We start from the raw sequence: 27,041 nt of genomic DNA, 5'->3' as shown, positions 1-27,041 counted from the left end.
ACAGCCACCTCCTCCTGTGATGCCTTAAGTTTTATCTTTTGTGTTTTTCAGACTCTGTTCTTCCTGGGGTGCAGTTCTGAGCTCACACTCAGGGTCACTCAGCTCTGCACAGAGCAGGGACACAAAACAAATCCTTTCCCTGCTGCAGACCAAGGACAATGAGCACAAGATTCAGGTCCAAAAGAACAAATAACAGTGGGGTGAAGAGAGAAAACAAGAAGGATGGGACTTCATCATCTGCAGCTGTAATTGGACAATTAAACCCCAATATGCAAATGAGCCAAAACTTATAGAAGTGTGAGATCTCATGACCAGTCGTCCATTTTGTGACCATTTTGGGTCCACCTTGGGTGTAGCCCTGGCCAGGCTCTTGTCCTGCCCAAGGTGTGTCCTTAAAGGTTTAATAAATATCTACTTTATTCTCTTAACTCTGCCCAGTCTCTGTTCCAGTTCAGCCTTCCCAAGGCATCACAAGACAGGAGACACAGCAACCCTCAGCCTGGCAGCCCTTCCCAGCATCAGATCTTAGCAAGGCATCCATGCTGCTTTTTTCGGGTTTTTGCTGGTTTTTAACAGGGCTTTCCCTCTGGAAGGCGCTGCCTGGATGCAGCAGCTGATAATTCCTGTGTCAGTGCATCACCCTCTTAGAAGGCTGGAAGAAAATTTCAACAGAACAAATTTTCGCCATCAAAAAATTCTCTTGGCTACCAGAGTCCTTAAAAACCATATTCAGTCCCACCTGAAAAATCTGTCTAAGAATTGCCTGGAAACTGGGTTGTTCAACTCCACATGTATGTTCAGAGATGTGTTCAGAGACGGCCACAAATCTGCCCGGATCTCCCCATAATGACCATAAATCTCCTAAAATGCTGAAAGAGCAGCTGGGTGAGTGACAGAAAACACTCCTCACGTGCCATGCCAGGGTATGGCACTAACATCTCTGCTGAGCATCATTTTAATCACCTTTCTGCAGCCTCTGCATGGTTAAGGCCATGATGTGTAATTTTTTATCCTAACATCTACAAACGCACCAGAATTTTAAAGCTTGAGTATCTCCTTTAGCAAAATACAGATTTTTTTTTTTAAAGGGTTTATCTCTAATGCTCCTTCACAAGAAAAAGCACTTCTGTTTATTCCATCTTTGAATAATTTGATTTTACGTTTGCATGTAGGAATCTGCATCTAAAAGCGTACGTGACTTAAAATAAATCTAGGGATACTTGTGGAATCCACAAGGTAGAACTTCTATCAGTCCTAAAGCTTTTTAAATATGTATTTTACAGGCAATTTCCTGCCGCACATTAACAGCAAAGTTAACATAAATGTTTAAAATATTTTTACGCAACTATAAAGATCGTATCACTTAAGAAAAATGTCTCTTTAGTAGAGCTACAAAAATCAATCCAGTCCTATTGATTTCACAGGGTAAAAGGAATAAGATCCTATTTTTTTTTTCCTCTTTTTTTTCTTTCTTTTTTTTCTTTCTTTTTTTTCTTTTAACTGTCACTTGTTCATAACAAGCCACAACTAAAAAGAAACAGAGGACTGAAAGTTCCAGTTCTTACCAGTGAAGAATTTCAAGGAAAACCTGTACCCAGCACTTAAGTCTGTCCTTAGCACTAAACAAGCACTTGCAGTAAAATTAGCAGGAGTTTCAATTGCTTTCACAAATCAAGTGAATATAAATGAACCAGTAAATCCCAGAGTCATGCGACAGAATTCTAAGATACCACGTTATAAATGCCACAGTATTGCTCACAGCATAAACTTGTAAGGATGGAAAAAGTACAAAATTTAATTCCTCTCAGCTCATAAACAAATAAGTAGAGAATATTAGACTTGAGACAATCTGCTACTAATACTCTGCTTCCAAGTATTTATGGATTTGCATGAAATTACATCTTCCCTCTTGCTCCAGTTTCACACTCTGGCTGTTGATATTACACTACATTTTTGTGAAGGGGCTCATCAACAGCGATTTTACCATTTCCAGACCAGTATCACTCAAAAGGGGTTTTTTTGCCAGGGTTTTACAGCCTGTTGCTGGTGTCCCCATCTCCTGCATGGCAGAGGTGCAGTTCAGGAAGGCTCCAGAGGGAGAAGAGGCTGCCCAATGTGGCATTAGCTGCTTTGGCTTTTCCTTGCACCTTGAACCTTTCCCAAAGCGTGGCCAAGCCATTTCCACACCTCTCTCCTTCAGAAATCTCAAAATGAACAATAAGCAGGGACAATTCAAAAGCTCACAGGATCTTTTCCCAGCATCCCAGTTTTTCACCTATATTTTTTTAAAAAATCATAATTTCCCTCTCCTATATCAGACTATAAAAAAATATCACTGATTTGAGTAACACAGATTTTAAATCAGCAGCGCTTGAGAATCTGAAAATCACAGAATGGTTTGAGTTGGAAGGTATTGTTATGTATTAGGGGTGGCAGAAATAAAAATACGACTCTAAATCTTCTTGGAGGCCATATAGAAACATTTATTAAAAGGCACACCCTTTTTATAGGTTATTCTGATAAAAGTGGACATGACTGGTCATTCAGACCAACACCTCTTCATAAACCTCTTTGCAAGTGAACAAGATGGAAAAAAAGCAGGTGCAAAGATTAGAAATTGTTTGGAATGTCTTCTCCCAGCTCCTCCAGAGCAATGCCTGGGGGCGTCTGTCTGATTTGCTTTCCCACAGGCTCTGCTGCTGCCTGATGCCTGAAAATCTCTCTTTGACCAGGCTGTCAGCACCCAGAGGAAGGAACCTCAGAGATCATCCCATTCCACATCCCCTGCCATGGGCAGGACAATTTCCACTATCCCAGATTCCTCCAATCCCTGTCCAGCCTGGCCTTGGACACTTCCAGGGATCCAGGGGCAGCCACAGCTTCTCTGGGCACCCTGTGCCAGGGCCTCAGCAAAAGTTAAGTTTAAAAAGTTAAAAGTTAAGTTTAGTTAAGTTTACAAACACTCCAATTCTGGACGAGCTGATAAAGTTTGGATAAAAGGAATGTATTTTCATTGTATGCTACTGCTGGGCAACCACACCAGGAAAAAAAACAAACACCAGCAAAAAAACCCATGGAGGAAACACTAACGTTTTACAGACATTTTCTCTCAAAGTGTGCTGGTGTGTCATCCCTGCAGTACCACAGCACCTCAAACGTGTGTCACACAACAGCAGCCTCTCTCCTGAGCTCCAAAAATTTCGAACTGCCTACGGCACTCTCCAAACACTCGAGTTTTTTGTTATTTTTCTTCTTTCATGAAGTGAGACGACTGCTCAGCTGTCTCATCCAGCAGTGTTTTGTTCCAATCAGCCACCTCGGAAGCAAGGCAAAGGCAGGTCAGATTCCCATTATGATTAGATTTTGCTGATCTTTTATACACATCTGCTAAGAGACTCTGGGACAACATTGTTGTCACAAAAATTTACCCTGGGAGGACAAGTCTGCGAGCAGTTTCTTTGTTTTGGATGAAGTGCTCACAGTCAGTCAGACAAGGCTGTGCTGTGAGCACTCACTCCACGAGCATTTCAGCCCCTGAAGGGTTGTGATTTCCCAGATCCCAGCATTTCCTCCCCAGTACACCCAGTTCCCATCCCTCCAGCTGCAGAAGGGCTGACTGGCTCCCTGGTGCTCCCATGGGAATCCATCAGCTGCCTTCTGCTTCCCCGTGTGGGATGACTTACAAAAATAAAGGTGTGTGCCAAATGAATAAATGCCTGATAAATAGTGAAGCGTCATTTGCATCTCATCTCAAAGCAGAAGCAATTTTAGAATATTAACTGTGCTGGGGGATACAGTATAATCAAAAGTCTTACATGGGGGAAAAATCTTCAAAACATATTTTCCAAATTAATTTAGAACCAGCATCAAACAATCTGATTCAGTGAAACTTTTTTTTTTTTTCCCTTCATCCTTCCCCACTTTTTTTTGTGTGTGTGGGTGGATCACCCTCCTCTAAAACACCTCCTATGAAAGGAAAAATATCTGAGTAATGTGTGAATCTTGCCATAAAATAATTGAGCATTCAGGTCTAAGGTGGTTAATCAGACTTGATCAATACAGCCAACAAAACGTGTTGACCTGGTCAATATGGAAAATGTAATGCAAAATGCTGGGTTTTTTCATATATGCACCTTGTATCAAGGCAGAATCTTAACTAAATCCAAAATCTATTAGGCCTAAATCTAGACTAAGTCTCAAAAACATCTGAAATACAGAGATTTAGTTACTTCAAAAGAAAATGTGTCAAACCAGAATAAAACACAATAAAAAAGCCTCAGATCATGTCTTTTATGTAAAGTTCTTCAGTCACCCATACGAGATTTACTAAAGTAATACCACAATAAATAAATTTTCAAGGACAAGCAACATCATAAAAATCTCATGAAAAGTAAAAACGAGTTGTGCAGGAGTACACAACGAAATTACAAATGTTAATAAAGGCTTTATGAATATCAAGTTTCCCACATACTCTCAGTGGACAAAAGTGGGACTTAACAACTCCAGGAAAAGGCACATTTTGACACCACAATTAAGTTTTTGCTAGTTCCACCCTATGGAAATGGAAATGCTTCCCTGCTGGACTGGTGTGAAATGAGATGCTGATTGCACAGATTCATTTTCTGGCTCCACAAGCTCCTTGCAGAGAGCTGTGGTGACAAATCCATCACCTGATGGAGCCCTGCATCCCCACCTCGTGCAAGTTTACAGCAGCCACCCCGAGGAAACCAACTTGATAATTCTGTACAGCCCTGGGTGGTGAGATGGAGGAAAGGGACATAAAAAATGATATATTGCATTCAATTTTATACCTTCCCTCGAAGCCTCAGCGTTCTGATGGCCACATCAGTGAAAGGCACGTTGGAAGAGCTCCTGGCTCTCTGCAGCTGAGTTGACTCATCCACAGTGTGCATCACCTTTGGATTTGCCAGCAATTCCATTGGAAATTTGCAGCTAAACTTGCAGCTCTGACTGCCAGTTCCACAGAATAATTGCAGCAGGACTGACTTTCCAATGAAGACTTCTTTAAACAAGCCTCATGAAACTCAATATGCACCCAGCCAAGGAATCCAGACCCAACACGCTGTTAACCTGAAACAATTTTCTCTAAAATGGGTAATTCTAAGCTAATAAATGCAACCCTGCTGATTTCTGCCCTTTCCTGTAGCAAAAACACACAAATTCAAAAGCTGTGTCAGAGTCAAGGGTAAAGAAGAACCTGGAAGCAGATTACCATGGGAGCCTTAAGGAACACTGACTGTAAAAGCAAGGATCCACTAAAGAGTTTGGCAGAGAAAATCAAGGACCACCACAGAGTGTGGCCTGAAGAAAAGCACAACAACCTCTGGGTTAAAATTGACGTGATTTTTATATATATATATATATTTTTTTTTTTTTTTTAAAGCAATAATTCTGAAAAGCATTTAAGAGTACCCAGGTCTTCTATCCAGGAAGAATAAGGAGGAAGAGAAAAAAAAAAGAGAAGAAATTATCACAGGACCTAGACTGATGATCTAATAACTAGATTTTTTTTTGGCCAAGGGAAGTATTTAAAAGAATAGACAAAAATGGTCAAATGGGAGCAGTAAGACAATCCTTCATAAAGTCACTACAGGAAGCTAAAATCTGAAACTGAACCTCTCACACCCTCACCTCCAGTGTTCTAAAACTACTTTCCTTCACAGAATTCCATTCCATAAAGAATGAGACCTTTAATATTTCCAGTCGTTTTCCTTCCAGTTCAAAAATATTTAACTGCACTTTCTTGACTTGCAATTCCTAAGTTTTATAGGTGTTTTGGAACAGGATGGGGCCTGGGGACAAACCCAAATGATTGGTGAGAGTAAAGGGCTGGAAAAGGAGCCCAGGAGGACGAGGATGTTACAGAAACTTACAGAAACTTAAAAATTTTGTGTTCCCTGTCCCAGCAGTCTTGTAGGAAAGGTTGGAGAGGACTTTTGAAGGATCTATCCCACTTCAGGGCAAATCAGCTTTAGCAGCATCACTGTCAATGAGAAGGAAAGCTCATAACGTCTTAATTTATTCTTAGTTTTTGACATAATTGGTTTCTAATTTCTCTGCTGAGAAAAGTATGTATAAACCCACTGTTTGATTATGAACAAAACTCACACAGCTCAGTACAAACTGATATTCCAAGCTTCCCATCTCATCTCCATGAGAGATGTAAAATAAAAGATCCATGGATGTTTAATGTCTTTGCTGGCTCATCCAGACTAAAGGGCTGGTGCTGGCTTGTAAAATCAAAACAGTCACAAAACAAATAAAAGAAATAAAAGGTACTGAAATCAAACCACAAAAAAAACTCCCAAAAAAATAACCCAAAAAAACCCACAAAAAAATAAAGCACAAACCTCACAGACAGCATCCCTCACAGCCTCTAATGTCTACTGAGAAAGCTGCAGGGCCAATCACTTGAAAAAAGAACACAGTTGTGTAACTTGATTGTATCAATTTCACTCTTGGACACTTGCAGTTCAGTGAAAAAGGCTGAGAGGTGAGCAGAACAAATGCATTACTAATCTCTCATTAAAGATGTATAAAATATTATGCACTGATCTGCTACACCGAGCTCAAAATTTCAGGCTTCAGTTTTGAAGTGCTTAGTAACTTTTGTTCAGAAAAATTTAAACCCCTGAAAAAGCTCTAGGATGATGATTACAATAATTATTTCCCCTCTTGCAGCTTGTCTACTGCTAGAATAAAATTAATTTTTAAAAGAGACCAAATCCCCTAAAGACCAGTACAACTGCTGCAATTTTTACCAGTGTTAAAAAGTATCCTCCCCACCTTTTCTTCAACAAAAATCTAACTCTGCTTTCTACACAATGTTCAAAACAGCTAAAATAAAAGTAAAGAGATGGACTCACAGGGTGCCCTTTGAGAGGGTAAAACAAAACCTGACAAACAACCAAGGTGCAAACACAGGAAAGCTCCTAACAAAGAGACTGAAATCCCCAGCAACAAGGTGCCAACCAAAATATGGAAACAGAAGGTAATGTTCCTAATTTCTTCTTATTGGCCAAGCAAACCATGAAGGAAGAAGAAACTTCTGTCTCCAGAGCTGTGTGCCACACGGGGAAAGGGACAGATGCAGCTCACAGCCTGGACTTTCCTCTTCTGTGCTCAAACAAAAGCACAATTAAAATTATCTTTCAGGAATTCTTGGGAGGTGCAGTAATGCCACTAAAATATGATGTGGATGGAAGGGTTGTGTGTGAAGAGGCAGTGAATTCTGGCTGGAACCAAATGATGTGACCCTGACACATCCTGAACATACGAGCTGGAACGCTGCTGAATTCAGAAACCCCAAAATATGAAGATATCTATTTGACAACAGACTTAATCATCATGTAAGTGGCTCATAAAGAAATGCTTATTTTACAGGGCATGGACCGTTATAAAATTAACTCATTAATTATCATTAACTCACTACACCAGGGATACACCTGCATGTTTCCAGCTACTCTTACAAGTATTTCAGTTGTGTCAGACAGGAACTGCTCAAATAAAAACCATTTCCTTTTCCATGAAGGGTAAAAACACTACCACAAACTTTGTTAATCCACCACATCCCAACAGTCAACAGTATCACACTGCACGTACATGAAAGCAGAGAGTCCCTCAGCCTAAAAAGAAACAAAAAATACAAATATTACAGGCTGTGGAAGCATCCACGGAGATCTTATGAGGTGGAACACATGAATGAAGAAGATTTAAAGAATATGGACCGAGAAGGCAGAAGAGAAAGAATAAAAAGAAGACAGATATACAGATACAGAAATTAAAACAGGCATAGATGTTATGCCTCATATGCATGCATTTCCCTCATATTTTTGCATCCTTGTCAGAACAGTATAAAGCTCCCTGCCAATTAAAGTATTTCAAGCAGAGTAGTAAAAGCATAATCATTCCACGCTGAGGGTGTGGATATGTGTAATTCCCTGGGAAGAAAACGGAATTCATTAATACCTATTCCCTGGAAACAATTCCATATTCAGCAGCCATTCAGCACACTGCAGTCATTATGCTTTTACACCAACACCTTCCAGTGGAAATATTCATTATTAGCATAAGCAGATACAATACATTTTCATTACCAGGGAGCAGGACAAAATTAATCAGAAAAACGAATTCCTGCTGCAAATCTCGTTCCTCCAAAACCCATCTCTGAAAACTTAAGGGATTGTACAGACAAAGTGAGGATTTAGAGCAGTAAAGGTGTCAGCCTTGTCCAGTGGTGAGTCCGTCCTGGAGCTTCCAGCAGCTTCTCACTGACCCTGAAGTCCCCTCTCTACCAAAACCTGGCCAAATCTGGCAAACCCAATTCTTTTGGTTTATCTTTTTCCACACTACCAGTTTCAAAAGTGAAAATTAAGCTGTATTTCTTAGTTTTAAAATGTTACGTATAATCAATTTAATCTGTTTTCATCTTTAAAACAGGTTCATAAAGAACAATACTCACATTAAATGTTATTTTGTTATGCCCATGCTTTTTTTGGCTAAACATCCTTTTATTCATGAAGGGAGAGGAAATCTGTGCAGACAGTCCCTTGTTCCACACTGACCCAACAAACTGAATGAGAAAGAAGATTCTAGTGCTGACTTCATTTAGGATATTAAAAAGACTTATTTTAAAATAAAACAGATATCTACAGAAAGGAAAATTTCTACTCAGCAGAGAATTATTCCTTGTGTATTCGTCAAAGGTCATCTGCACAATATTGAATTAATCTGCATTGAATAAGCTAAGCATGAGATATATCCTTAATACCCTTGTTATAAATTAGTAAAAGGTCTGAAGTCTCATCAATGAGTACCAAAGTACTACAGGAGTACAGAGAAATAGACTCAGTAAGAGAGAAACTGCAATATATAAAGGGGAAAATATTAATCATCCCATTGAAAGAGACGAGTAGAAGAGGGTATTTCTTCCCAGTTTGAGCATTTGCTGCTCAGACACATAATATTCAAGAACACCAAACATTGATGAGCTTGTGAGAAAAAATACTGAAAATTAATTTACCAAGCAGGAAAATAAATATGGTAATTTACACCATGTGCTTAAGGCACAATTACACCATATTCTTAAGGTAAAACTGCATCTACATTTCTCTGGCTGAAAATCACGGTCATCTTAAAAATGCACCAAAAGCTCAGATCTCTCTAGATACTAAAAAAAAAAATCATTTCATAAAACAGTCAAAGAATACAAAAAAGTCTACTTGGATCCATTAAAAGGTGCACACCCAATGGAATCAATATTCCAAAGAAATTAACATAGGAAACAAGCAGAAAACAAACCAAAAATATCCATGTACCCATGCCCTGAATCCCCTGAACTGCAAATAAATCAGGCAGTCTTCAGAAATATGTATTGAAAGGCAATGGAACAGAAACTGCCACTGCCTCTCAGAACACGGATCATTAGAATTAGGTTAATTAACACCTCAAAGCAAAATCTTGTAATTAGGGTATTATTTTTGTAATTAGGATTATTTTCTATCCTTTCTAACTTTCGCAGACTGATGACACACACAGCTAATGAAGTTGATAAAAAAGAAGAAAGTGAGTAAGATTTTCAGATCACTCTGAAGAACGAAGCCAAGATGGATTGCAAACTTCAATATCCAAATTGCTCCCAAAGTCATCAGAAATATACATATTTAATCACAGAGGTGGTGTGTCTCTTTTCTCTTTCCCCTGGCAAATCTGATCGATGACAGAAAATAAGCAGCCCTGCTCGCTGCTCCTCTCTGAATTAGAGAGAGAGAAGACCCATGACAGCAGGGTTTTGTTCTTCCAGCAAGAATTTTCCCAGTTTTACGACTCCTGGTGGACCTAAAACATCTCAAAGAGTTCTTAAGGTTGGAAAGGACCTTCAAGATCAACAAGTCCAACCATTAACTGAGGACAGCTAAACCACACCTTCAAGTGCCACATCCACGCGTTGTTTGACCACTTCCAGAGATGAGGGCTTCATTCTCTTAACAACCTATTCCATGAAAAAAAATCCCTAAAATCTACCCAGACCCTCCCCCGGCCCAGCCTGAGGCCGTTCCCTCTCCTCCTGTCCCTGTTCCCTGGGAGCAGAGCCCCCCCGGCTGTCCCCTCCTGTCAGGAGCTGTGCAGAGCCACAAGGTCCCCCCTGATCCCCCTTTTCTCCAGGCTGAGCCCCTTTCCAGCCCCCTCAGCCTCTCCTGGGGCTCCAGACCCTTCCCCAGCTCTGTTCCCTTCCCTGGACTCTCCCCAGCCCCTCCAGGTCTGCCTTGGAGTGAGGGGCCCAAACTCACCCCAGGATTTCAAATGCCTCGTGAGTGCCACACTTCAAAAATACTTCAATTCTTCAGCAAAGATTCAGGTAGCACTGATTTTCCCATCTTTCCAGGAATACTATTCCAGCCTGTACGTAATTTAGATTTTGCTTATAGTTTATATTCACTTACAATTTCATTTTCAAGCCAGAGGGTTTTGTAGGATTAATAAAAAACCTTCACTACAAGACACCCTCTTGCTCATACACAAACACACACACTGGTTGAGATCGTAACACCTCTTAACTCACTAAGTTACTACTTCTGCAATACCTACCCCAAAATCCTCGCTGAGGGTGTTTTCTGTTTGGCTGTTGTAGTTTCAGGGTGTGAATCCCATATTCTAGTTTAGTTTAGATTAGAATCGTAAAATATTTATTTGCATTGTAAGTGGTGCCAGAAATAGTCTCAAAATCTATACTGGCAGCAAATTTAAGACAATTTCTTTTTAATTGATAAGCCTTTGTATAGATGAAATGCATCCAAAGTCTTTAGGCTTCCATTAAAAGACAAAACCACAATAATTCACATAATTCTTCCCTGATCTCATTCCAATTTGTCAACAGCTTTTTTGAGAAGGGGAAATCCTTCCGATAATAATCTCACTAACAAACACAATGTTACAACAATAATAACACCTAAATACAATTTACTTTACACCTAGCAGCTGATGCACTTAAGGATCATTTTATCATGTTGTGATGAGCTCACATTCAGCTGGATATTTGAACAGCTACTTTGAAGTTGCTGCTTTACAAACCATACCAAGACCTTGCTCATACAGTGTGACTAAAATTCTTTATTTTAACACATTGGATTCGCATTTAGTGATATGAAAAAACATTTTTTTCAGGTTGCCCCTGTTAAAATACTACATTTGTATGACAAAAATATCCTAGACTTACAAATATTTCAGTTATATAAATTAGTATATTAGCACTTGTATCTGCTGCAGTAATTCTGAAGTCTTTTATTTAACCACTGCAAAAAAAAATGTGTCAAACACTTTGAGTAAATGAAAGTTTATGATATCAACAGGAATGTGCTTATCAGCCAAAATGAAAATCCAATTCTTGTTTTGTATCAATGCCACTGCCTTTTAACTATTCAATCATCTTTTAAAACAAAAGGTGATATAGCTATCCTGCTTTAATTAGCATTTTTAACATAAAAGAAGATGAATGGAATTTGCTAATATATTTTTTGACCCTGAGAAATTTTGGAAGTGACAGTAGTTCACAAGATATTCTGAAAAAAAACCCCAAAACACAAAACTGCTTTTCAAGCAAACTGGGAAAAATCACCTCAAAATGCAACCAAAGCCAATTTTCCCTCAAAACCTTTGGATGTTCCCCTTCTACAGGGATGACCCAAATTAAATCAACTGGATTGTTAAGAATCTGCTGAGTTGTGGATTTGGGGACATGAAAAAAGCCCATCTCTGTTTCACCAGGCCTCTCTATACATCTTCAAGGACACAGGCAGAAGAAAAACACCTCAGTAATTAGTTTGATCTTCCTGATTAGAGTTCAGAAATCCCAAGCAAGAACATTTTCTGGAAAGTCTTCCATGAAAGCTGCCAGAAAACCATCTGCAAGAACAGAACTGGGTTAGAAAGCTGTCTAGACAAGTTCCAAAGATTCTATTTCAGGATCCAGGACGGAGACGGGATCAGGGACATTCCTGGGCTCCAGCAGTGAAACTGCTTGCACTAATTCTTCCCTACATTTACAGGAAAGTAAATGGACAGGCTGGACAGGGCTTGGAAAACCTGGGATGGTGGGAGGTGTCCCTGCCCATGGCAGGGGCTTGGAACAAGCTGATCTTTCAGGTCCCTTCCAACCACACCAGTCTGCAAAGAAAATTATTTTCTCCATATCACATAAAGACTAAAACACTTTCTGGTAACCCTGAGCCACTAATAATTGCCTAATGATGAAGAAAATTGAGGAGTTATCCAGTGCATGGAAAATCTAGCATTTAACACAGAGAATTACAAATTAGAGCAGGTTCATTTTAGCCGTGAGCCTTCTCAGTCACAGCTTATTGGACATCTGAGACACTCCCAGCACGATCTGCATTTCCAGCCACGATACACCAGTGACAAATTCTCTCACCATCTTTCCACACTGTGCAGCAGGAAAGGAGACAAAGCAGCCATCATATTGCATTGCTGGGAGTTAAGAACCATCATTCCATAAAAGCAGAACATGGGAGTAATAATGGAGGAGACCTAAATCCCTCTGAGTCCTCGTTCTCCCCCCTGCAAACGCCGACCTGCACATGCACAAACTCCAAGGTACAAACACACCCATGAACTCCTCTGAACAGTGAATAAAATGGGAGGCACAGACTGACAAGGTCCAGACCTTACAGGACACTTCATACCAAAAACACCCTGCAGCTTTCAAGGGACAGTAAAAATAGAAAAGACAAGACTTAGCTAAAGGTTCTCGTAGCACAAAAAGTCCTCACACTGAGAAGATCCCAACTAGAGCTGGCAGAGAGGCACAGATGTCACTGAATCCAGTGACAAACAAAAAACAGGGATGGCCAGAGTGCAGCAGATGCCTCTTGCAGAAGCTAATGGTTGAAAAAACATCCTGAAGTAAAAAGGCAGCTGGCAGTTTTCAGTTCAGGAATTATTTTAAGCTATAGATAGAACAGACTTAGGACAAGAGCAAAAGGCCACAAGTTGTGCCACGGGAGGTTTAGATTAGATATCAGGAAAAAATTCTCCACTGAAAGGGTGGTCAAGGATCAGGGGTGGTCACTGCCCAGGGCAGTGCTGGAGTCCCCATCCCTGGCAGGATTTAAAACCCACGTGGATGTGGCACTTGGGGACAGGGGGCAGTGGTGGCCTTGGCAGTGCTGGGGAACAGCTGGACTTGATGATCTCAGAGGGTTTTCCCCACTTAAAAAATTGTTTGGCTCTGTAATGCTGGAGACAGAAAGGAGGATTCTAGTCCTATTCAAAATAATAACTTCATAAAAAATGTTTAAAGTTCAGTTTCAGAGAGAAAAGTTCCATATTCCTTTTGTGATACAATCTGTGACCCCAACATGGAACAGCCATGCCCTAATCCACGCCAGGGAAGGCTGGTGCACAGCCCAACCTCCCAAACACAGATTTGGGACAGCTCTGACAGAAACAACTTAAACAAGAACTAGTTTCACTATTGGGAGAACAGTCCTGCTCACATAAAAAACAAAAAATACAGATATTATTGACCTAATATTGACCTTACTATACAACTGACTTGGGCTTGAATGATCAAAAAATAAACCTTTGTAATTCATTTTCCCTTAGGTCTGTCTGGAAGGCGACTTGAGCTGAATCCAGCTATCAAATAAAGAAATTGCTGGAGAAATTCAGTGCAATTACTACAACAGCTATCAGGCATGAAGTGCTCCATTACCCACCTTCTCCCAAACTTGTTTGAAATATTGAAAGACATTTACACCAACCCTCCGAAAGTAAAGCTGTGGTTCAAATGCAGCTGACAATTCCAATAAATAATGTATTTCCCAGGGAAAAAAGCACACCAGATTTAGGGTTCAAGTGCAATAAAACCAAGGTTCACCAAATGTAAGTAATATCCAATTAATTGGAATGGTTGGGAATACAGGTATATTTATATATTTGTGCCAATATAGACATTTGTCCATTTTCCAAACACGGAGTACAAGGGATTGGATTAATCCCAAGTTAATTAACATCAGCTACAATTATGATTTTCTACATACACTACACAAAACAAAACTATTTGGAATTTTACCCAATGACTTATTCATTTCATAGGTATAGGCAGTTAATTTACTGAGTGATGCTATTATTTTAAAAAATGCAAAATCATTAATCTATTTGGTTTTGTCTGCCTTACACTGTTGCTTCCTTTAAGATGCTCTAACTGGCATCTTAAATTATTTGGAAAAAACCCACCAAACACACACTGCAATTCAGAACTGTCTCTCCCCAGCAAATCTAGAAGGACAAAAATGTGTCATCCTGAAGGAAAACAGAATCACTCACGAACAATCTGCAACAGGAACGCTCACCATTATTTGTGCTGTTGTTAAAAGTCTGCAATAACAAATAACAGTCCAAAAATGTGAAGATCCTCAAAGGCCCAGCTGCTGCACGGCTCTGCTAATAAAGGCAGAGTTGTAAAACAGCCACATAGGCTGAATATTTAAAATTCCTAGGCAAAACTAATGAAAAGAACCACGGATTGGCATTAGAAAATTAAAATCTTAGCAACAGAGCAAATCTCATCTTCTCACCTTCTCAGCTCGATCATCTTTTCATCCATGTGTACATGCATGATTATTTTTTGGTGTTTTTCCAAAAAGCAATTGCAGGGTTGCTGGTGGTTTATAGTTGGCATTTATTTCTTTTCTCTTCTTAACATACATATATTGCATTCATATTCTTCTTTAATTACCACTCAAAACCACCAGAAACATAAAAAATACTCCATGACTCCTTATGTCTTCCAAATATTCCCTGACTCCCTGACTTCTAAAAGTCTTATTTTTCATAAAATATTTTTTGTACATAAAGTATTGTGTAGTTGCAGTTAAAACCTTCCTAAAAGTGTAATTCTTTTTTCTTAATAAACCATCCACAGTCTAACAAAAAAAAATAGCAATCCAGTTACTCTGCAGGAAGGTGAGAGTAACAGGCAGCAAGGCTTGAGAATGTTTTAGCTATATATTTCCTTTCAAAAATGTCATGGAATCAAAAATTATAAAATTTATAATTAGAAAAAAAATCAAAAAACAAAACTAGCAATCAATATAATTACCTTATGCTTTTTAGCTAATTATGACACTAAATCCAGAGAAAAGAAACACACTCCAATTAGTAATTTCAACGCTGTGGAGAACAGAAATCCTGATGATTTTTTTTTCCCAGCACGTATTTCTTAGAAAATCTCAGAAATGAAAGTTAATAAATGACGTGACAGGCCCTACCATGACAATAAGCACTGGGAGCAGGGTACCCCAACCAGCTCCATTCCTCTCACATCTCTGACAGCCACACAAAGTTTTAATTAGTTTGCTAGTTCAGGGCCTCCTAGAATAAATGCAGTTCTGTCATTTCTAATGCATTCCCATGATCAGTTAATGGATTTTTGGGTTTTTTTTCTTTTTCTTTGCCTCCAGCTCAGACAACCTTCTTGTCTTATAATTTCTCCTAGCTCAGTTCCTAGGTTATCCATATTTTCTCATCTGGAACACTAATGAAGTTGTCTGAAATTCACTTTTAATGCACCGTTCTCCCACCCTGACTCACGGAGGTGTTCCTTGTCAAACCCACGGCACATTTCTGCACTGCTCTCTGAAGTTTCAGTGGAAACCAGTGGATCTGCCATCAGCTGGAAATCTGTCAGTCATGTGCCTATACACACTGAGTTCAGAGTCAAATTTCACACACACAAAGGACTAAATTAGCATTTTTGGAGCCCTAAAACTTGTGACCAACGATTTCCAGTTTTTCCAGCATTGTCCAAAATCATACACAGCTTGGAGAACAAGAGGGTACTCTGACTGTTCAAGTATGAATACCAAAACAAAACATGATTTTGTCCTGGTGGTGATGAAAATCACAGGATCAGGCAAATTTTGGCTGCAAGGGACTCAGGATTTCATCTGCTCTAAACTCCTGGTCAAAGCTTCTCTGCTGAAAGGAGGTGGTGGCAAGGTGGGGATTGACCTCTTCCCCCAGAGAACCAGCACGAGAATGAGAGGACCTGGCCTCGGGCTGTGCCAGGGGAGGGAGGGTCAGGAGGGATTTCTTCACTGGAAGGGTGGTGAGACATTGGAACTACCCAGGGAGGTTTGGGGTCCCCAACCCTGGAGGTGTCCAAGGAGGGACTGGAGGTGGCACTCAGGGCTCAGGGCTGGGGACAGGGTGGGGACCGATCACAGGTTGGACTCCAAGATCTGGGAGGGCTTTTCCAACCTGAACTACTCTATGGAAGTAGAACTGCCTTCAAAGGTTGCTCAGGAACTTTTGCAGCAACATTCTGCTGCATCTTGTGGTGATTAAATCTCTCTCTTCCACCCAGTGACCTGTTTGAATGACTTCACACAATCACAGAATCACTGGGTTGGAAGAGCCCTCCAAGATCATCGAGTCCAACCCACCCCTAACACCTCAACTAAACCATGGCACAGAGTGTCACACCCAGTCTTTTCTTATCACATCCAGGAGTGGTGACTCCACCACCTCCCCTGGCAGATCATTCCAGTATTTTATCATTCTTTCCATGAAAAAATTTTTCCTTATGGAAAGAACTTCCCATCTCCGTGCTCTCCTCGTTCAGCAGCACGTTTGAATCCACAAGCGGACTTCAGAGCTCAAACTGAATGGGATTAAATACTATTTATTTATTTATTTGCAAAGATGAAGTTTCAAATTAGCTGTTCTCTCTCTCTCAGGAAGGAAATTGCCTTGGAACTTTTTAAGGAGATCCCAATCGAAGCCCCCGCAAAGGTAAACCAGAGACTGCCCCTGACCTGACCAGACTGCAAATGCAACCTCAGAGGGAAAAAAAAGAGAAAGTCTTTAACACTGGGATGATCGTTAACTTATCTGAGAAAAACAGGAAGAGCAGCAGAATAACCTCAGCTAGAAATGCAAGAGATAAACGCAATCTGAAGGTAACACATTTTTCATCACTCGGAGCTCTCGTGATTACGTTTGTGTGGAACATATAAAACACATCTTAGTCAAACACACTCCACTGGAATCAAAGTAGAGGGAAATAAGCAAAACTACTTATTTCCCTAACACAAGAAATCAAATTACATGATCAGAAAGGAGGTTTTGTTTATTTTTTCGTATATCTGGAAATCTTTGAAAAGAAGAAATCAGAATGGAAATATTCATAAAAGTTGAATAAAACAATAGCCTAACATTTCTCTTCCCTCTCTTGACAGCATTTTATTTTCCCTAGTCTCCTTGACACGCTGCTAAAATAGAAACACATTGCTCCTCATCAAAATACAATCTTGGGAACATGAGTTTTTATCACTGAAGAAATCCATGTCCTGTAGCTCAGCTTGTAACTTCTTGATTTACATTTGCTCAAGCATGCTATCAAACAAAGGTGTAGCTGAGCCCAAAGTTAACCCAGCACCTGGTGAAAATATGAAGCTACAATGGTAATTTCCCTTCTGGGCTGGTGTTTTCCCTTCTCTGGGCAAAACAGTGGAAAATAAAGCAAAAGGAGAACTGGAAATTCCCTCACAGAGGGCCCAGTAACTTGGGTTTCACAAGAGAGGTTGGTGCACAGCAGCTTCACATGTACCAGTACCAGAATAACAGAGAGCTGGAAACTTCATCTTCAATTGGCTTCACAGTGAATTCAGGATTTTAGTCTGTCTTTCATATCAAGAATAAAATTATCAGGGTTTGTAATGGAAGTTAATTACCATTTTATCATGGTGTTTGATACGTGGAATGAAAGAACTCTCTGCCTTGACTCTGTAAAGTCATGTACACAGTTACAGACTCTCATGTCCAGAATAATTTGTAGAGAAATAACTTTTTATTTTCCAAAAACAAAGAAGGACAACCAGATGTCATTTCTTTAGAAAGTGGCTCACTGAAAGAGCAGAGGAACCATACAGAGACATCATTTTGGGGGAATTAAAAAAGGAACTTTCCATTATTAACAGCAACTCAGAAAGGCACCAGGCCTCTACATACACTCCTAGTGATGGCAGCATAAAATCAAACAGGTTTTAATAGTTTCTGTAATTTGGATGGTTGGTTTTGGTTTGTTTTTATTTTCAACCTGTCTTTCATGGTGGAGGAGCATGTCTCAGTCAGACCCCTATCTTAGACTGACTGTTTGTTAAGTTTCTAAATTGCTTTATAAGATAGACATAAGTAAATAGTTGTTGCTACTGTATTCCTGCTCACATTTTGAAAGTATAAATTATTTAGAGCAAGAGTCTCTAAACACGTTTGAACACAGCTTTCCAACAGAGACCACGAACAGAAACTGCTCATGTTTTTATTATCAAATACTATTACGATAATTACATAAAAAGAGTAAATAGAGCATCAGGCTGAAGGAAGAAACAAAACAAACCACAAATACTTGCCTGGGTAACAAGTGGCTCCAGCAGCCTCTCTACGGTGAGAGTCCTGATTTCCAAACTTTTGGGGTCCCATTTCAGAATGATAGGTGACGTTGCAGAAGTCATACTCCCTGCAGCAGAGAAAAATCACACAGCACGGAAATTAGTGCAACACCCACACACTGCATAGATTTATTTCCAGAATAAATATTTACAGCCACATATAAAATGCTTCTCCATGGTCCTGCTGGTGCTCCTCTGCTCCCAGGAGCTCCCAGGTGCAGCACTGCCACATCCAATGAGTGCTTGGAGGTTTCTATTCTGAATTTTTTTACTGCTTTAGCTCCAACAGGAACCACATCCCATGGAGGGCACAGGCAGGAGCAGGTTATTCCAAATTTTTTTGTTGCTTTAGCTCCAGCAGGAACCACATCCCATGGAGGGCACAGGCAGGAGCAGGTTATTCCAAATTTTTTTGTTGCTTTAGCTCCAGCAGGAACCACATCCCATGGAGGGCACAGGCAGGAGCAGGTTATTCCAAATTTTTTTGTTGCTTTAGCTCCAGCAGGAACCACATCCCATGGAGGGCACAGGCAGGAGCAGGTTATTCCAAATTTTTTTGTTGCTTTAGCTCCAGCAGGAACCACATCCCATGGAGGGCACAGGCAGGAGCAGGTTATTCCAAATTTTTTTGTTGCTTTAGCTCCAACAGGAACCACATCCCATGGAGGGCACAGGCAGGAGCAGGTTATTCCAAATTTTTTTGTTGCTTTAGCTCCAACAGGAACCACATCCCAGGGAGGGCACAGGCAGGAGCAGGTTTGTCCTGCAGGACTCAGATCCACCCCACAGACAGACCCCAAACTGGAGCAGGGGGACAGTGTGAGGCAGGAGCAGGAGTTTTATGAACTTACTACAACCCCCAAACCCTCCTGTGCTGCTCGGAGCGGGAGAGGGGAGCAACTGGGAGAGTCAGAAGTGGAATAAAACAAATTCAACAGCTCTGTTCAGATTTTTGAATCAAACTTCCCCTCCCAATATTCAGCATTTCTTAATTTTGCATCAAGAAGAGGAGTAATCATCTAAACCCAAAACAGATTCTCCAGACCACCTAGGGCTTAAAAGCTTAAACAAAGCACAAAATGAAGACAACAGCAAATTGCTGTCATTTTATTCACCATTTCAGGTTTTCATGCAATTTTCTAGACAGTTGACTTAATTTTGGAAATTCCAGATACAGAGAAGTCCAGCTGTAAGAGGCATCCAATGCACCTCATTGAGCTGGAAAGTGATTTAAGTATTTGGTGACAAGCAAAGCCACATATAAATTAACCTGTCCACCAAAGTCAAGAAGAAAGAAAAATCTCATTAAAAAAAAAAGTTCATTTAAAATAATTCTGATTTAAATATTTTCCTTTATTTTAAAATTAAAATGAAGTATCAGAAGTCTTGTATACCATGAAAACACTTAAAGAGGTAAAGACAAACCAGTAATATCACACTGGACATTGTGTGAGATTCAAGTCAAGCCCCTCTGTATACAACATCCCAAAAGTTTTAAATTGTTTTCTCCAGAATTTCAGTATTTTTAATTTAGTAACTTGGGTATTTTATCTTAGTATTTTTAACCGATAAGCTAATTTCAGTAATAAAATTTACAAATAAAAAAATGAATTAATAATGACCCTAATTAAGGGAACAAATCCAAAGAGATTTAGCTATTGCTCCTTGAATCACAATCCACTTCACGAAGCATAATTCAGCAAGGTACTTACTCAGGATTTAGCAGCATTATCCAGTACATACAAAATAAATTCTACTGCTCTGCTCAGGAGAATGCCTTGAATAATCACTATCAGTCAATATAAACAGGCTGGTGAGTCTCTGCAGAAGATTCTCACTGGGTTAAAAGACTTGCTCAAAAAGAGAGGCCTATCAGAACTCCTAATCAATGTATTTATAAATCACATAAAAAAACACCATTAGCCTCCTCTCACTCGCAAACATTTGCCGGCAGAATTATCAGATAATATCTAGTGAGTGCTAAAATCACTATTATTCAGTTTCCTCTCTTCTACAAAAACCCATTAGGTTTCGTGTTTTACAGTGCTGGAAACACCCAGGCGTGATTAAAGAAAACTGTGAGACAGTTCCTAGCTGCTGTAAACATGGTTGGTGTGGGAGCCATCACTTTTTTCCAACACATAATATTTAATTATCTTTCAGAGCCTGTTTCTTTTTTTATATGAAGTTGGTTGCCACTCCAGTTGGCCTCTGGAATCCAAAAAATAAGTCTGAAGTAGGCAATTATTCTAATTGGCTAATTTTGAGTTATGATATTTTCCAATGTGTCACAGCCTTTCTTTTCACTAAGCACACTTTTCCTCACCAACTATTAACATGAGTACTCAAATTGTTATAAATCAAAAATAAATTCAAAGCTGTACCATAGTCCAGAGCCTACAAAAGCAAATTAATTTCAGTGGATGGCAGTCATGCAGGTGATACTAAAAAAAACCTTTGGTGATCAGTTGTTACAGCCAGAACACGGCCTCAGGTTCAACCTTTACTAAAAGATAAAACAAATATCCCTCAGAACTCAATATAAAAGGGTGAGTGTGGCTTTCAAATATAAAAAGGGGACATGCAAGAAAAAACCTTATTAAAAACTTATGACAGTTTTTCATTTGCAGCCAAACCTACACCACAACAGCAAATAAGTAAATAAAAAGTAAAATTAATGTATTTTTCTCAAGACTCCTTCAGCTGCTGTCACAACAGCAATTTTAAATGACAGGACTAAAAAGAAGTTACCTGCCCAAGTTTATGTAAGAAGAGAATATTTCTTCCTTGCAATTTCTATATCAAACAGGAGAACAAGGACTGCTCAGCTGGATAAAGGACAGGATGTTACGAGTATTTTATGACTAGCTGACCAAATATTCCCCAAAAGTAGCTTTAAGTACTCCACTGAAAGGAATATAAGTTAAAAGTGCTGTGATAACGCTGCCACAGAAGTATACAGGCATTGCAGTGCTAATCCTGAAGCTAGCTCCAGACTTCCTTCAAGAATATATTTTAGGAATTCCATTGCCTGTGTTTCTTCTGCCTTGAGCATTTGCCAAAACGTCTCTTGTTCTAAGCTTTTAGCTTTTCCTAAAAGCAGTGATACAGAAATGTCTCCATCCAGCTCAGTGTGAGCATTTGTTTAGCCAGCCTGCCTTCAAAGCCTATCTGTAAGGAAAATAAGTATTTACTTCAGCAAATACTAACAAGTATTTATTTACAAGTGGAACAAGCGGAGCCAAAATCCACATCAGTTGAATTCTCCATTACATAACAGCCCCCAGAAGTCTAACCCTACACCACCCTTGCCATCAGCCTCTCCACACAGCTTAATTTTATTTTGGAACATCCTATGAACCCAAAATTGCACAGAGGAGCTTGCTGAGGGTCCAAGCTGCTCACGAGTGACAGTGCAGCTCCTTTCTGTGCTACAACTGAGTGAAAATATTTAAAATCTACACGAGCAAAAGCACCGTTTGCTGAGGCAAAGTGATAATTTTTTTAGAAATATAAACATTGCCAGTCTTGAGCAGGCCTCCAGCTGTTAGTCCAGCTGACATCTGCAATGCAGACACGAAGGACAGATGGTAAACATTTCATCCAGAATAAAGCAGAAACTCTTTCTACCTGACTCACAGCAAAAGCTGTAGGATTAATCAGCTGGCAAGAATAGATTGGTAATGCTGGCAAGTACAAGTCTCTACTTCCAACACTCTATTTGCTACTGGGAGGCAAAAAAATGATATTAACTAGTGAAAGATGTCCAGAAAATCAGTAAGGTGAGAACAGTCAAAAGGCAAAATAGCAATAGTAATAGTAATAATTTAGCCCATCTTTTCAAATAGGAAAGTGAAAGTACTAACTTTTTAATACTCCATGTTTAATACCTGATGCTTGAGGCAGTTATATGGACTAGTGAAGAAAATATGATTTATATCTGATTCTCCCCCATCAGCACCACCCCGACTGCAGTCCCTGTGTGCAGATCAGTGGGGCACTTCCACACTTGCTTTAAACCCCCCTGATCTCCCAGCTCAGCTCTCCCTGAAGGTTTCCACCCTTTTCCCTTGGGAACAGGGCTGGGAATTCCAGCAGGAACAGAGCCTGGCTGCACACTGAGTAACCCCAGAGAAGGAGAACAAGTGCCCAGGTGTGTGCCTGCCCCTGAAGCCGTGCTCACAGCAGCACAGGTAACAACCAAACCTCTGAGAAGAGCAGCAGAGGACAGGGCAGCCTCTCCAGACTGACACAAACTGGTTTAAGATGAGTTAAAAACTGAACAACACAGCCTGCACTTCCTTGGTTCTCGTCTGAAGATTGAGAACCACGTCAAAACAAACACCTCTCTGCACAGAGACAGACTCCTGCAAGGAACACGGAATCCCTTCCAGCAGGATACACAGGCTCTTGAGACAGACAGAGGGAAAAAACAAAATCTGACTGATTTCACAGACATTTCTGAGAGGTGGAAATCCAAACACATGAATGGCTCCACCCTTGAGTCTGCACAACAGCGTTTAGAGGTGCTGGAGCTGCCTCTGGATTAGCTCAGGCACAGGGGAGGAGGGAGCACAGGACAAACCAGCTCAGGCAGCAGAAATCCCACCAAAACACAGCCCTGGAGAGCCCACCCTGGCTGGCCTGGCTGGCAGAGACACACAGAAATATTTAATATGTAAACCCGGGGGGATGTATAACCAAGATTCTATTCCCTCTTTTATCTGCAGCGTTGAGCAATGCAGCTGCACCTCTGCTCTGACCCGAGCAGCAGAAAGTGCAGCTGCAAGAGCTCTGATCCTCAAGGGAGCCTGCTCTGAGCACAATTCCCAACCCATTTGCTCATTCTCTGTCTCTGCCCACACAAGAATACAAATAGAGACAGAAGGACAAAAAGCAGGAGCGCATAACAATTGCAGGGAAAGGGAATAAAGGAGAAATGCTAAGAGGACAGAGACTTCCAGTGAGGAGTGAAAGTGCAGAGGGGAAGGGAATGGAGAACATGCCTTGCTGCAGATAAAAAGCTCTTATCATTAGTCAATGACAGCCCAGGACAGCCTCCAGCAGATCTGGCTGAAACAATCAGAGTTCAAGCAGGCACTTCCCATCACCTTGCTTAAAAAAAATGGAGAGAGGAGAAAGGAAAAAAATAATAAACAGAGCAGGGTGGTTTGGAGAAGCATAAGGAATATCCTTCTCCACACTTGAACAACAACTTCTTGACATACTCATTTATTTTGTTTCATGAATGTGACTCCTCTCTTCTTTCCTAAAACTTAGGTGGGAAGAAGCACCCCAAACGAAACCTTTAGGCCCCATTCCCAAGGTTAACCACGCAGAGAATTTTTAATTGGAGCTTTTCTAAGCTCTCAGCTTCCTTTGGGATTCACAGCCCTCTCCCTTCAGCTAACTCTCCACCTCCACAGCGGGGTGAGATCCTGCTTTGGCCCCAACAAAACCAGGTTCTTAAATGGAAGCAGGCTGTGATGCAAACTCAGATTTCCAACCAATGAACCACCAAGGAAGGAGGGAAAAGGGCTTTACAAGGGGAGGATTACCGTGGAAACAGAGCCAGTGGCACAGAGACCATGGAGAGCCCTGACACAGGGACTGGCAAGCTACAAAAGGCAGTGATGGAGTGATTCACATTTTCCAGTCACATAAACCAGCTCAGACTGGGAGGAAACAGCCCACACCAAGACCTGCATCAGGCATGAGGGCAAACTGCCTGCAGAAATCAAAGAGGAGCTGAAGAACCCCCAGGGAAGGTGCAAACACCAGGGTAAGAGCTGGAGTAACAGAGATGCTGCCTCTGCTTCGACTAGAAAGTCAGAACATACCTCAAATTTCTGTGCAAAGCTTAACTGAGTGCAGTGTCCAAATAGGTTTTATCCACTCTATGTCCTGGGAAAATAATTCTACTTTAAGGGCTCACACACCTCCAGCTGCAGTCTGAGTGCCTGCCTGGGCTCTGCCATCATTCAGCACTCAGGGGAAGTTTATTATTTAAAAACTCTTCACTCCAGGGATGTCCTATCCAATATCCAATCCCTGAAACACCTAAATTTCTAATGGTTGGTTCTCCATGAAGAGCCTGGTGATTTAGGGAGTGCTATCCCTAGGAAGGATGAAAAATAGGATTGTTTGCATTTCTTTCCTTTAATAAATATTACAAGTAGAACCACATGAAAAGTAATTTACTCCAATACAAGTAAGCAATCAAAAGTGCTTGAAAAGCTGCTTTGAACAACCACACATAGAATTCCTGTATTCAAATAATTCATCTTGCATTATTTATACAAGCATGGGTTTTTTCCACCAGGTAACTTTTACAGTCCAGGTAGGGGAGTTTCCCAAAAAGCTCAGTGAAAACAGAAGATTTTAAGGAATCTGAACCCCAGGGCAGCCCAGGCCTCAGCAAAAGGCTCTCCTGTCTCTTCTGTACCACAGATTTTCCCACAGATCGCTCTGTATTCACACAACTCCTCAGCACCTCCTAATAAAGGTGTTCTCACAGCTCTGGACGTGATCAAAGCCCCTGAGCTCAGTGCCTGGTTCATGTCAGGTCATGCTGCAAGCCCAGGAAAACCAAATCATTTTAAACCAGGTCCTCGGTGGAGATCCGACACTCCGCCTTCTCTATCCATCATATTGCTCCCCAAATGATGCAAATTTCTACACAGAGCAAAGTAATCTCTGTAAAAGGCATAGAAATCACTGTAGATATTCTGAATTTAAAGAAATTACCTTCCTTTTTAGTAATAAAACTGTAACTTTTGAAACTTTTTTTCCCGCTTCTACGTAAGGCAACATTAATTACACCCCTTGCAGAAAAAACAAATCCAAACATTTCTTCACAGTCTTCTATTTCACTTCTTATTTTTCTTTGTTGTATGAATTTGGCATTAGTAATACCAATTCTCATTTTAAAAAGGCAGAGAAGCATTAAGGATCTCTGGTTTAAATTAACACATTTGCTCCCCTTACAACACAGAATTAGTATCTCAAGTTCCAACAGCTCTTCAAAAAGAGTTCCTGAACTTAATCCTCACCATGACTTTGCAAGCTCCTGCTTCTGCATGCAGGGGTCATCCTTCCTCCAAAAGAATCCTATTTACAATTCCTCATCCTTGGAAACTACAATTAACCTCACCCCTGCACTACCCTGCAGCTGCTCCTCATTTCTCTGGGAGAGAACTCTTTATTCCAGGCAGATCAACCACTGCTGCCTCCAAATGAAACAACTGACAGAGTTTCCTGTGGAGAGTCAAAGCTTTAGGGGGTTTTCAGCTTTTTTGAGTTTGGTTGGCTTTTTCAGGAGCCTGTTTCCCTGCTGGTTTTACTAGAATGGCAAGGCTGTGGTAGCATCTCTACACACATCCCCCATTCACTAAGTTTTAAATTATCCAATTATTCATCATTTTAATTAAGGGATTTTTTTCTGTTGTTCCTACAGGTGCAACACTGTAACAGAATCTTTCAGTTATGTGAAGTACAGACAGAAGCAGCTCAAAGCTTGTACATTTTCACTGGATGAGTGTCCCTTTGCCCTTGGAAAGTCCACAAGCCTCCACACTATGGAGAAGGAGCTGTGCCATTTTCCAGCTCCATAATTAACACATTTTCCTCAACAATTAATATCTGGGGTCATTAACCACCTCTCTGAGCATTCCCACCAACTTCCAGATGTCTCATTGTCCTGCATCTGCATTTGTCCAGCTGCTCATCAACTGAGAAATTCCTAACATCTCAGTGAAATTCATCATCTAACCTTGTGTGCATTAAATCTGCTCTTCCTTTAAACTTTTTACAGAAAGTTGCTTTATCCTTAGAAAAACCTGTTCAGAACAGGCCTCATTCTGAGACAAGCCACAGGTACCACTCCAGAATTATTTACCACCAAGCCAGAAAAAGGACAAAGTAAAAATCTGCAACAATTGAACTAAATGTTAAGAGTGAAAAACTGCTTAATTCTGCTTGGTCACTTGTTATTGAAAACTTTCCTGATGTTATTCTTATGCTGATGGATGTTTTAAATCAAGGACAGTGCGTGATGATATCCAAAAAGTTTCATATTCCCCAGTTGTGTGTTCAAAGGATTTGCTGTAGTTCTGTTAGTTGGCAAAAACTAAAATACAGTGTGGCATAAGAACCACATCACCATTATATTCTCAACTGAATTAACTGAATCAAAAATAATAATTCTATATAATAATTCTATAATAATAATCCTATTCCTTCATTCACAAGGAAGGGATGCAGACAATTAGGGGACGTGTACAATTTCTAATGTAAAGGATGCCACCTGAAGCCTTTAAAGAATGTAACTTCCAAAAACAAAAAACCAAAAGTAGCTGTTTCTCCCAAAACTTAAACACAACTTCAAAACTTACACACAACTTTTGAAAATGTAAGAGAGAGAGATAAGGCTTTTAACACCTGACCTCTGTTTTTAATGCATTATACATTTGGACTAATCTTGATCTTTATTCTTATTTTTCCTGAGCATGCAGAGTACTGAAGACAATCCAGGAAAGAAGCAGAATTATC

At 40.3% G+C, this 27,041-nt stretch overlaps 1 protein-coding gene across 2 annotated transcripts in view; it reads right to left on the bottom strand.

Moving 5' to 3' along the window:
• Positions 1–27,041, bottom strand: part of CTNNA2 (catenin alpha 2) — a 464,238-nt gene that overhangs the window by 388,998 nt on the left and 48,199 nt on the right. For both annotated transcript variants that reach the window (XM_063401389.1, XM_063401390.1), the window contains one exon: positions 18,453–18,559. In XM_063401389.1, the coding sequence (XP_063257459.1) occupies positions 18,453–18,554 (102 nt within the window). In that variant the 5' untranslated portion in view covers positions 18,555–18,559. Of the gene's footprint in view, positions 1–18,452; positions 18,560–27,041 lie in introns of those variants that run through there.

Source organism: Prinia subflava, chromosome 7, assembly GCF_021018805.1.
Source record: "Prinia subflava isolate CZ2003 ecotype Zambia chromosome 7, Cam_Psub_1.2, whole genome shotgun sequence".
NCBI classification, from domain to species: Eukaryota; Metazoa; Chordata; class Aves; order Passeriformes; family Cisticolidae; genus Prinia; species Prinia subflava.
This window is presented reverse-complemented; position numbering and strand designations above follow the sequence as displayed.